A 13258-nucleotide genomic window follows, 5' to 3' on the forward strand; every position below is an offset into this window, starting at 1 on the left:
CAAACAACTTACAAAAATTTAAGTGCGGTGACAGGGCCCATACACAAAAATTCCATCGGTGTTTGGGAACATGAAATCCATGAATGGCTGCAGATGGTCTCCATGTAGCTTAACATACCCGTTTCCAGTTTCCACGTAGCTGAACGTAACCATTTCCAACCAATGATGGATTTATTTGGACCAGAGGACCCAGTTCATTCCGTGTAAACACAGTCGACACCATTATGAAGTCACCACCAACTTGCACAGTGACTTTTTGAAAACCTGGGTCCATGGCTGCGTGAGGTCTGGGCCACTCCCGAAACCTACCATCAACTCTTACTAACTGAAATGGAGACTCATCTGACCAGCCTAGGGTGTTCCACTCGTCTGTGGTCCAACCGATATGGTCACGAGCGCAGAGGAGGCAGTGCAGGCGATGTCGTGCTATCAGCAAAGGCACTAGCTCCACTCGACTGTTGCCGTTGCCCATTACTGCCAAATTTTGTAACACTGTCGTAACGGATACGTTCGTCGTACGTCGCACATTGATTTCTGCGGTTATTTCACGCAGTGTTGGTTGTCTGTTAGCACTGGTAATTCCGCGCAAACGCCTCTGCTCTCGGTCGTTAACTGACGGCCGTCAGCCACTGCGTTGTTTGTGGAGGAAGGTACTGCCTGACGACGGTTATTCTGTGGGCACTCTTGACGCTGTGGATCTCGGAATATTAAAGCCCCTAACGATTTACGAAGTGGAATGTCCCATGCGTCTAGCTCCAACTACCAATCCACGTTCCAAGTCTGGTAATTCCCGCCATGTAGCCATAATCACGTCGAAACATTTTCACATGCATCACCTGAGTTCAAACGGCAGCTCCGCCAATGCACTGCCCAAAAATACCTTGTTTACGCGGTGTTACCACCATCTGTAAATGTGGTTATCGCTACCCGATGACTTTTTTGCTTCAGTGTGTAATACCCGCCCTTTCCTACGGCATGTTCCTATTTTTCAAAGAGTTTCTCTCGTTTTACAGGTCGAGTCGTATGAACATGTCTCGTTTTCTTCTCAAGTGTAGCTTCGATTACCAATCGCAATGGCAGACCTCCCTCCCTGATGCCTTTACCTTTCCAAAAGCTGAACTGTCGGATCTTGAGTTTTCTTATCCATGCTTTTGTATATTATCCCAGCTTGTAGTTTGAATGCAAGAGCTGTGATGCAAATTACTTTACAGTTATCGTGTTTATTTTTCGTTGGTATTTTCGACATAATGTTTGTTCGAAAGTCTGATGATATGTCTTCAGTCTCACAGATTCCACAGTCAAACTTAAATAGTTGTTTAGATATTCTGCAAGAATATTATCCAACCCTTCCTCTTTATTGGATGTCGGGCCTTCGGAAACTCTGTTAAACTCTTCCGTTTAGACTTTCTTCTATCACATCACCAGACAAGTCCTCCACCCCATAGAGGTAATCAGTGTAGTCTTTCCACCTATACGCTATTTCTTCTGCATTTAACAATGGAATTAATTCTACACGCCCTTCTTTTTAAATCCACAGAAAGCTTTCTTTTACTGTTCTATATGATGAATCTCTCCTTCCGGCGACCATTCACTTCTCGACTTCCTCGCAGTTTTCCTGCAGTCATTTTGTCTTCTCTTCCTGTTTCTTTCTTTTCTAAGCTCTGGATTTGTAAGCTCTGGTTTCCTCCATCTGTTGTATTTTTTCTGTAATTGTCCTTTTAGCGATGTCCATTCTTTTTTAACTGACATGCTTACTTTATCATTTATTATTGCATTATCTACAGGTGTAGAGCCATCAAATTATTTTTCAGTTCTTTAATATCCAAGTTCCCTCCACACTGATTCTTCCAGACGATCCTCTTAAACATCCGTCTACTTTTCATGATTAACACACTGTGATCTGAATCTCTGTGTGCCCCTGTGTGCACCTTAAAATCCAGTGCCTTTTTTTCTTTATTGGTTTTCTGGCAGCAGCATAATATGCCGTTCTGCAGCTGACAGATAGAATAAAAAATATAATTAGGAGATATAACAATAAAAACAGGAGATGAATCTGTGACTAAGTAGAAACGAACATGGTGAAAATTTGCAAAAAGAAAATATAAAAACAAAGGGTGGGCGATGCTGATGAAAACCCTTAGTAATTGACAGGCACAGTTATAAAGACGGCGAGAGTCTGGTTTCTGTCTGTTCGCAGCACTTAAAAAGAAGGAAGCACAACACTGAACACTCGCAGTCCAGGACCTGGACAGATGAGGTAAAAAAAGGGGGAGGAGAGGAAAAGCAAAAAGGGTGGGAGCCGATGGAGGGAAAGGACACAGAAAAAAAGGGGGGGGCAGGGTAGGTGCGAGAAGGAGTGGGGAAGACAGTGGAGGGGAAAGCAAAAGGTGAGAGAAAGGAGTCAAAGAGAGGGTAGTTGGGGAATAGGATACAGCATGGAAAGGGGGGAGAGGGAGCCTGGAAAAAAGGACAGAGGGAGGGAGGGGGGGGAGGATTAGAGTTGATAGGAGGGATAAATGGAGGGAGAGAGGGCATCGTCTCCAGTGACGGAACATGTCATATTTTATGTGAAATCTTCCAGTATCTTCTGGCCTTCTCTATGTACCATCACTGCTCTTGTCGTTTCTGAACAGTGTATTCGCTATTACTTGGGAAAGGAAGGTACATGTAACAAACAAGGCCCGGATCCTAACAAGGCCCACTCTCATATTCTAGCATAGAAAGTTTGAATACAATTCTAAATGCATTCGGTAGTGGGCTAGGCGACAACTATTTCCGCACCGTCTCTCGTGCCGGTCATTTTACTTTCAGTTGTGCTACGGCGTTCAACGAAGGAGGATTGCTTCTTATTTTCACGGTACGTTTCACCTAATGCAATCGTTCTGGTTATGAAGCATTTTTACTAGTAAATATGTATTTATGAACAGAAAATTGTGTTGTATTAAGATAGGGCATTATCTTCGTAATAATAAGTTTCTTTTTAAACAATAATCACACACGCATTTTAAATTGGTTATTCCCAATAAGGCCCATCCGTGGCGCACCATACAAGGCCCGGGCGGGTCTTATTTGGCACTCTGTTGCATAGAGCTCTGCATAACGACAATTTATATTTAATTTTAGCGAATCATGGTAAACCTCATTAACACGTATTTACTGTCTCCAAATTAAATCTAAATTATTTTACACATTTTTACTGCTCAATTATTTGGTCATTGCAAGGAATGTCAAAAGAAAACATTTTAAATTCCTTCTTGGTAACTTTCGTGACACGGTGTTCTGCATTTAGATCAATAATTTTTAGTAACTATAATTGTAGCAAAAAACATAAATCACAGTTTTACAGCCCTAATTCAGGAACATCAGGCTTACTGGGAATGTTTGTTTTTAGACGGAGCCACAGAAAAAAGAACAACATGGACTGAAATAATGGTAACGGATCCACTTGTAATAGATCACATCACAGTGAATAATAGGGAAATTAAAATAGCGAAACAATTTAAATACCTAGGTGAAATTATAACACATAAATTGGACGAGAAACCTGCATGGCGAGCAAGAACTAATAAAATGATAAAAGCTCAAAAACTAACATGGTCTACGTACAATAAAAAATGTCTATCAATTAAAACAAAATTAAAACATTACAAGACGGTGGTTCAACCAGAGGTTACATACGGAAGTGAAACTCTTTTTAAAGTCACCCAGAAAAACAGAATTGACAAAATTTTAAAAGTAGAGAGAAGAATTGCTAGAACATGCATAAATAAGAAATATCAAAAAGCTGGGCAATGGCGGATAGTTCCAAATGAAGTGGTATACAGAGAACTGGAGCCCATCACTGATACTATACGAAAGAAAAGGATCTCTTTTTGTGGTCACATTCTGTGGACACCAGAAACCAGATTATCAAGGAAAATTATTGAGAAACTCTGGAAGTTGAAACAACAAGGAGGATGGCTTAAGGAAATAAGAGAGGATATGGAAGAACTGGAAATAACCCTGGATGATTTGCAGAACAAAACGCCAAATTTAAAGAAGTTGAGGGACACAGAAATAAGATTTAAACCAAAAATTGACAAACGACATACAATGAAAAGGGTATTTACAGATAAGGAACGACGAAAAGCATCGGAACGAATGAAGAGATACTGGGCCACTCGGAAGGGGAAAATACCAAAGAAGAGGACCAGAAATGATTGACTGAAGTGGTCCAATGAGGCCGTAAAAGCAGAAGAAGAAGAAGAAGAAGACGGAGCCACAGAAAAAAGAACAACATGGGATGCAGATAATTTAAAACGAGCTACGGAAGCTGTTGCTGAAGGGATGCCTGTCAGAGGCGCTTCGAAAACCTACAGGATTCCTCATCGTACGCTATGCAACAACATAAGTTCTGGACGAACAAGACTAACAACCAAAGGTTTGGGACGAAAAACCTATTTGGACGAAGATCAGGAGAGAGAACTTTTCCAAAGAATTTTTCGACTCCCTGAAGGTGGGTATCCAATTACAGTAAAATTGCTCCGAAAATGTGTGTCTGTATATTGTGAAATGAATTGTTTGCAGAATCCTTTTAATGAGACGAGGATATAGGCTGGACGCAAGTGGCTCAAGCTCTTCCTACAATGACACACACACAGTGCAAGACGTAAAGCATAACACTTGGATTCAGGAAGAGCTGCAAAGCTAAGCAAGATTATTGTAAGTGTTCATTTTCAGAAACTGAAAACGGTGTTGTCCGAATTGAAGTTATCTGACAAACCCCACATTATCTATAATATGGACGAAAAGGGATGTCGCCTCTCACTCCACAAGTATCCTGAAGTTTTAGCGAAGAAAGGTGAGAAGCGCTTGTACTTTGTTAGCCCAGAACATGGGTAATATGTTACCATTGTCTCATATGGGAATGCAATTGGTTAGGTTATCTTTCCTCTAATGCTTTTCAAAGGAAAACGAAGCAAGCCAGAATGGGAAGACTATTTGCGACCTGGAACAGCAGTGGAAAAGACATTCATCAAATGGGTACATCATTTTGCCAAATACAAGCCTGCAGATGATGTTATTTTGATATTTGATGGAGCATTCTCGCATTTGAACCCTGAAATTTGCGACGTTGCTGAAGAGCACAATATCAGACTTTACTGCTTGCCCAGCAACACAACACACGAGCTGCAGCCCATGGATAAATCAGTGTTCAAGCCGTTTGATTCTTACTGGGATGACGAAGTTCAGTGGTACTGGTCTACACATGAAGCAAACATAGCAATTAATAGATGTGCCGGCCGCGGTGGTCTAGCGGTTCTAGGCGCTCAGTCCGGAACCGTGCGACTGCTACGGTCAGAGGTTCGAATCCTGCCTCGGGCATGGATGTGTGTGATGTCCTTAGGTTAGTTAGGTTTAAGTAGTTCTAAGTTCTAGGGGACTGATGACCACAGATGTTAAGTCCCATAGTGCTCAGAGCCAATAGATGTGTTTGGAAAATTTTCAGCAAGGTGTGGCCAAAAGCAGGATCCCCAATAAATGTCATGTCCGGGTTCCCTGCAACAGGGATTTATCCTTTTGACACAGAAGCTGTTGCAGACACTGCATTTGCTCCTTCTCGTCTGTCAGAGCCAGAAGAGAACATGACAATTGTCCCTGAAACAGGGAAACTGACAGAGACTCAATCAGTCCCAAAGGATTCCCGAAGAAAGAGATGCCAGTCCATTGATTCCAGCTTTATCAGAAAGCGAGGTATATCCAGTAAAGGATAGTTCAAGTGATTTCAGTCTTGAAGATAGTGACGCAACTGAAGATCTCGAGTGTTCTGTCAAGGAAATTTCGCAAACCCCAAAGCTGAAGAAAAAAATCAAACAACGTAGAAGAAGGCATTAAATTACAAGGGTCAAGTAGTATATAAGGCACTGTTCACGCAGAATCAAAAGAAAAATGGTACCAACGAAAGCAATGGATCTAAGGAAGATTCAGGTCGCAAAATAATTTCACTGTCTGTAAAGAATATTCGGAAGAAAACATGCAAAAATAAAGACTCCGTTGCAGCAAGCAGCAGCTCTGCCTCTAAGAAAGTGTTGGCTGGTTTTGTCACATGCGCTGTGAAGGCAGGATATTCGATACGGGACTTGGAAAGAATGTATGAAATATGTGCATAAAGATTGTGTAAGGTTTACACCCAAAGACAGAGTGCGAAATTTCCCGTGCACTTCTGCAAAAAAATTATTTAAATTGAGCAAACTAGTTTCACGAATCATTATCATGTGTTCATTGAAAATGTAAAGATCAGAAATATTGTTTCTATTATGATAACGAAAGTTACTGCTGTCAGAACCATTTTGATTGCTGATTAAGTTTAATAATCTGAAGAGTTAATAAATAATCAGTAAGTACCAACCGTTCTGAATGAAGCGTTTGTAAAAACAAGTAATTATAAAATTCTCATTCCACTTAGTTCTAAAATAAAATTACATTACAACGCTTGCACTTTATTCAAACAGTTTCCCTGCCATTTACAGGTCCCAGAATGTTAATATGAACAAGATACGGGCCATATTAGGAACAAGGTCTCCTAACAAAGCCCACTTGCAAGAGTTCAACATTTTCGTTAAATTGATGATATTAATTAAATAAACTTTCAATGTTCATTTATTTTTGAACTGAATATAGTTTAACGATGTTGCACGTACGATCTCGGAATCTTACCACTTACACATACTAAATACGAAATTCCTAAAATTTAGGTGGGCCTTATTTGGTACACGTACCTTAGTAGCACAACTACCAAGCCCTGTCGAATGTAGTAACATTCCTAAGCCGACTTAGTGAGAAATACTACAACCCCATCGTCGACGAGATGTCACTCACAACACTGGCGCTGGAACCATGATACTCAGAATTTAATTATCCGATTAGTATCCTCTCAAATCCTTTTCTACCTTTTTATCTGCTGCTTCTGACGTCGACTTCAACTGAATTAATTTTGTTTGCGTTGATTTGCTGTTTTTCCTGATGAGAACACCCCTGTCACTGAAATGTCCCCACCTCTACCGTCGCATGATAAAGAAAACATTCACAGCTTTAACACGTTTGTTTAGGCGCTTGCGCAATAGTACCGTTTCAGTTTTCTGGATTCAACGACTGTTTTCTCGTAAAGCTTAATGAGCTGATTCTATTTCCTGATGACATAGTTGTCAAGACAGATAACAATCTTTATACAAACTATCTTTACCTCTACCGTACTTCGATTAGATGCAAACAACGGCGCTAAGCTTCCTGTCGGGGCAAGCTTTCGAGTGTACCGTTACTCCTCAGCCAACTCCAAGAGAAGTATTACAATCCGATCCAAATGTCGATAACACCAGTCAATCGTAGCTCTGACTTGTAAAAGTTAAAGCCGCAACTTTTCTTGAGCTCGTTAGTGGTTTAACAGCTGCGGAAGTGAGTTGTGGATATTTCTGGTAGGGATGTAGCTTGCAGTACCATCATAAATTATGTGAACTACAACAAAAACATTCAAAAATTATCTTACCAGAGGGGTTTTACTACGGAAGGTTCTCTTCCATCCCATCTACGATCGTAAGAGGCTTGTACAGCTCATACAAGTGTTCAGCGTAAAAAGTCTCTAAGAGGAAGCCAGTTTTAAAGGATGTATTGTTTTTAAAACACAGCACCGTAAGCTATTTCTAAAATTCCCTGTAGTTTGAGTGGCCCGTCAACAATCCTCTAATACTCTGAGCCGTCCCGCCAGAGGTTCGAGTGCTACCTCGGGCGTGGGTGTGTTTGTAGTTCTTAGCATAGGTTAGTTTAAATAGTGTATAAGTCCAGGAACCGATGACCTCAGCAGTTGGGTCCGTTAGGAATTCGCACTCATCTGAACACTTTTTAAGACTTTAAAAAAGCAATTTGGATCAAAAAGTAATCATGGCCAAATTTTAAGCGTAGAGTACCTTCTGAGTATCGTTGATGGTCAGCTATCAATGCTCTTCCACTCATTGTTCAGTAGATCTCATTTCCTCGACTGAACCCCAGAAGTGGTTTCATGCAACACCAGCTGTTCTGGAACATTCAGTATTCCACTATGCAAAGGTGACACAAGTAGACGGTTGCCTTACTAATTTGTCTGTGGTACTTTGGGCCTATACAGTATTCAACTGGTTTCTACTTGGTAGTTCTAATGAAGAGTTCTTGCTTTTGTTGATTTTACCTAATTTGAGATAACTGGCATAGTCACAACATGCAAGTGCCAGCCGGCAGCCGCTCGCACAGTCGTACCAACCTGACGCCGGCGGTGAGTGTGGCGTCGCCGTGTCGCCAGACGACGGCCTCTTGTGGGCCCTGCAGGTGCGTCGCGACGCACGTCAGCTCGACGGCGCTGCCCGCCTTGTAGTAGCGCTCGCTCACCAGGTGGCCCTTGTCGTCCGTCACGTTCACCTCGGGCGCTAAGTGCGGAACACGTTTCATTAATATTTCCCAGCAGTGATAACCTCATTATGAAAGACATTCACGAGAGTTACCTTCGCCGTTTCCGAGTTAAACGCGTGCTCGCGCGCGCACACACACACACACACACACACACACACACACACACACACAATGGTTCAGCAATGCACTGTGCTACCCATCAAGTGATTAGATACGTTATGCAACAGCTATCTATGGTTCAAATGGCTCTGAGCACTATGCAACTTAACTTCTGAGGTCATCAGTCACGTAGAACTTAGAACTAATTAAACCTAACTAGCCTATGGACATCACACACATCCATGCCCGAGGCAGGATTCGAACCTGCGACCGTAGCGGTCGCTCGGCTCCAGACTGTAGCGCCTAGAACCGCACGGCCACTCTGGCCGGCATATTTATCTATCCCATAAAAAGTGTGGACTGGCAGCAGCAATTCGCCACTACTACCGGGTGATTGTAATGAAAACGCAGCTACTTTTTAGAGTTCCAGTGTCGGCTGTAATGACAGCGAAACTTGGTAGAAATTCTAATGCGGCAATATGGAGACGATACACCTTGAGAAAAATTAGTTCCTATTTTGGCCACCAGGTACAAATCTGGCGCTCTGAATTTATAGAAATGTTTCCATGTGTAATGAACTACGAACATGAGGCGGGCAGGAAAGGTAGAACAAGTGAGAAAGGCATAATGTTGATTTTATTATTAACCGCTGCTTATACTATTTGTTCAGTATGAGCATCGGAGACGACGAGATGCTCCATTAGTAAAACGACGAGATGAGCAGTTGTTCGCAGCAGCTCAGCATAACCTGAGCAACGTGGCCCTGTCTACTGGCCGGGTAAAAGTGTTCCTTTAGAAATCCCCAGAGCGCTAAACATAGATTCCGATGAGGTGATCTTGCAGATTATGCGTCTGGAAAACCTCTGGAGATAAATTATCGTCGAAAGTTGCGTTAAGCAGATGTTTCACTGGTAGAGCGGTATGGGATGTAGTCCCATCTTCGGTGACAACGGTGGTTAGGTCGTTGCAGACACTACGGTTCACCTGACAGGCCCTTCAGAGAAGAATGGACAGAGAATAAAGGTGCTAGTGAATCCACACCACACAGTCACATACCACGAGTGCGAGGGTTCTTCGTGCACAACACATGGTAGGTCTGTGTCTTCACTGCAGCCCGAGGTATAAAATATGTCACGTCACTCCACAGAACATTGCCCGGCCACATACTACCATTTTACATCTGTGCCAGAAACCGTAAAGCAAATTCAGAACGTTGCTGCGGATCACGAGGTTTCCTTTACTGCACTGTGTGGATCTTGTACAGGTACAGGTGAAAATTAGACCTGACAACTGGGATGGGCAATTCTCGTGACACTTAATGAGTACTATCACTGTCCGTGACACGTGCTGCATTGTCACTAACAGCAACAACAACCACGTCAATAACTTCCACAGGGAGGGACCGCATTCCTCATCCAGGTGCCATACCACACTCTCAACTTCCACAGGGAGGGACCGCATTCCTCATCCAGGTGCCATACCACACTCTCAAGTGTTTTAGAATCTGACTGTCTTTTTCTTTAAACCATTTAATGACATCTGGCCTCTCCTCAGACCATTCATTCGGCGATACTCTCAATCCAACATTGTAACTGCTGCCGTTTACGCAAAACGCTTTCACTAAGAGTGTATGGTCTCTCTTCTCGATAGCCACACTGTTCACCGACGTTATGGCTTGTCGAACGAGAGCATAGATGTCATACGTGATACAAACAGTACACACGCCAGATCTGCAACTAATCGGCAAAACTGGATCTAATTTCTGTCCAGTGTACATCGGTTCCGCATTAAAGCATTAGCATATCTGCCAAATTTCGCTGCTATACGATCATTACAGCTAATACTAAAATTCTGTGAGGAGCTGCACTTTAATTATAGCCACCCGGTTGTTATTATAGAAAACATTAAATACATTGGTATGTTTAAATTCGTTGTACTATGTTTGATGAGGTGCAGATATGTTTATTATTAGAGATGCAAAGACGAAGATTATATGCTCTCTCAGTACTTAATAATTGAAGGATTTGGTTTCCGATCTGGTTGGAGCGAAATTAATATTAGAAATGGTGTGGCACAGGAAAAATGGTCAGGAGATGGGATGCAGCTGGCTGGAGATGGATAGGACTCCAGTTATGTAGCAAAGGAGGGCTTTGGTGGTTTCATATCGACTGGAAGGCATACAGCGTATCCAATTTCCCCTGCCACTAGGTTTTATGCAACCAGAAACGACTTCAATTATCACACCCAAGATTTTCATATTCTCTCACACACTATGCGCAAACTATTAATCGTACAGAAAAAATGGCCAGGACATTTTTGTGCGAAATTTAATGTAGTTAAATTTTGTACAGTGATGAGTTTTCGCTCGAGGCTGTGGTTTTCGAGTTATTCAAGAAAAACCTACAAAAATGACTTCCAAACGCGTTTTTTTTTCATAACTCGAAAACTGTAGCTTTGGTTGGAAACGTATCCTACTACAAAACTTAATTACATTAAACTTCCTACTTTTTCTGTATGATTAGTAGTTAGCACATTTGGAGCGACAGCGTATCAAAACCTTGTTTATGGTATTTGATGGTACTGCAGCATGCGTAAAACCCAGCTATAGGGAAATGGATTCACCCTGTATAAGGGACTGGAATCATTCTGTATAACAGATTCTACACTCATGAGCCAAACCATTACGACCATCTGCTTAATAGCTCGATTGTCAACCTTTGGAACATAATCCAGTATCGGATCGGCATGGCGTGCATTCGGTAAGTCCTTGACAGGTGTCTGGTGGTATGCGGCACGAGATGTCAGCGTGCTGGTCACGCAGTTCTCGTAAACTGTGAGGGTGGATTTGGCGCCCGATAGCATCAACAGATGTAATCCATAGGATTCAGATCAGGCAAACCTGATGACCAACACATTAACTTGAGTTCAGTATTGTGTTTCCCAAACCATTTTGGGACGCTTCTAGCCTTGTGGCACGAACATTTCTCAAGTTCGAAGGAACTATCACGGTTGAGGAAGAAATGAAGCATTACTGAAGGAGATGGTCCGCAATAATGTTCTCGTTGCCCATCACTGTCGATAACTACCTCTGGTCCCATGGACTCACAGGAGAATACATCTCATGGAGTAATGCTACTCCCACCAATCCGCGGCGCTGTGTATGTGTCGAGTAGACATTCACTTGAATGTCCGTGTATTCGGACACAGCCATCGATCTGGTGTAATAACAAACGTGATTCATCTTCTCAGGCGACACGCTGTAGATCTCGATGATACTGTAATCTCAGTTGAAGATGTTGTTGGGTCAACATGGGAGCTCTTAGCGGTTGTTTGCTACCGAGCTCCGTGTTCAGCAACTTGCTATGAGCAATGCGTTCCACAACACAAGTACTTTACACAGCGGACAATGCTCTGAGCATCACGTTCTGTAAATAGGCGTGGATGTCCATCACCTTGTCTTCCACTCGCACTTTCACCGTCATTCAACCACTTTCCCAGATGGTCAAGGCAGTAGAGCATACCATATTGGTCGTATCCGAGATAGTCGTTCCCAGGTTACGGGCGATAACTATGTGCCCTTTATCAAAATCTTTTTTTCCTGTGTATTTCTTCAGCTGTGGCGAATTTTGGCGCGAGATTGGCTCCCTATTCATCGCTCCTCCGCTTACTTACTTTCCTCACTATTGCTTTAGCCCCCTGCGCCAATAGGTGTTATTCAGACTCGAGGTGGGAATGGGTCACAGTTGTTTGGCTCATCACATTAGGTAAAGATCGGATTGTAGGAATGGATGCCTTGTCTTGGAGGGGAAGGCTGCTGAAATTATCCTGGGAAAGGATATGAAGAGCCTGGGGAAGGAAGGGAGGTCGTTGTGGCAGAGGCGCACAGTGTTGCAGAATGATTTCGTGAGTGACGTTGGGCTGGCGAAATTAGGTATTTAAGGAGTTGTATGAACATTATCAGCTGGTAAGAAATACATGTGTAGCAGGGTAGATAACTTTGGTAAATGCGGCTAAAAGGGTGCATGAATTTTCTCCAAGTTGAAAGTGGCGTATTTGGCACAGTATAAAAACAATGTAGTAAATATGTGACTTGCAAAGGACAAAATCATCTTACCACGTATCCTACGGCCCAAGACATCACACACATCCGGTGGGCTGACGACATATTCTATATTTATTTTATATTTCATAGTGCTTTCCAGTTTATCAGGTTTCCACGTGATGGCAGCACAATATATTGTCTATGTCATTTCCATAATCTCTGCTTAAGGATTATCCTGCATCAACTGCGGTACAAGACGGTACAGGGTGGAAGGAAAACTAGGGTTTAACGTTCCGTTGACATCGAGATCATTGTAGACAGAGTACCAGCTCCGAATGATTCAAGGATGATGAAGAACATCTGCCTTGCTCTTTCAAAGCTACCATCCCGGAAATGACCTGGATTGCTTTAGGACTATCACGGAAAACCTAAATCCAGATTTTCTGACTCTGATTTGAACTGTTGATCTCCAGAATGCGAGTCCAGTGACCTAACCACTGCACCACCTCGGCTGCTCACTACAAGGAAATCTTAGATACTTTAGACGATATGGCCAAAGTTAGTAATGTTGCACTTGTACAGCTTCATAAACACTCCGTAGACCACTGAACACTGTATGAAGAAGTGCACTTTATAATAATGTTAGTTACTTTCTATCCGATTTCATTTCCATATGTACCAAGTGAAGAAGTGGCTGTTAAA

At 42.4% G+C, this 13258-nt stretch overlaps 1 protein-coding gene across 1 annotated transcript in view; it reads right to left on the reverse strand.

Moving 5' to 3' along the window:
* Positions 1-13258, reverse strand: part of LOC126263378 (V-set and transmembrane domain-containing protein 2B-like) — a 172238-nt gene that overhangs the window by 55354 nt on the left and 103626 nt on the right. Inside the window, exon 5 of the mRNA XM_049960470.1 lies at positions 8270-8432. Coding sequence (XP_049816427.1) covers positions 8270-8432 — 163 coding nt within the window. The remainder of the gene's footprint in view (positions 1-8269; positions 8433-13258) is intronic.

This window comes from Schistocerca nitens, chromosome 6, assembly GCF_023898315.1.
Source record: "Schistocerca nitens isolate TAMUIC-IGC-003100 chromosome 6, iqSchNite1.1, whole genome shotgun sequence".
Lineage (NCBI taxonomy): Eukaryota > Metazoa > Arthropoda > Insecta > Orthoptera > Acrididae > Schistocerca > Schistocerca nitens.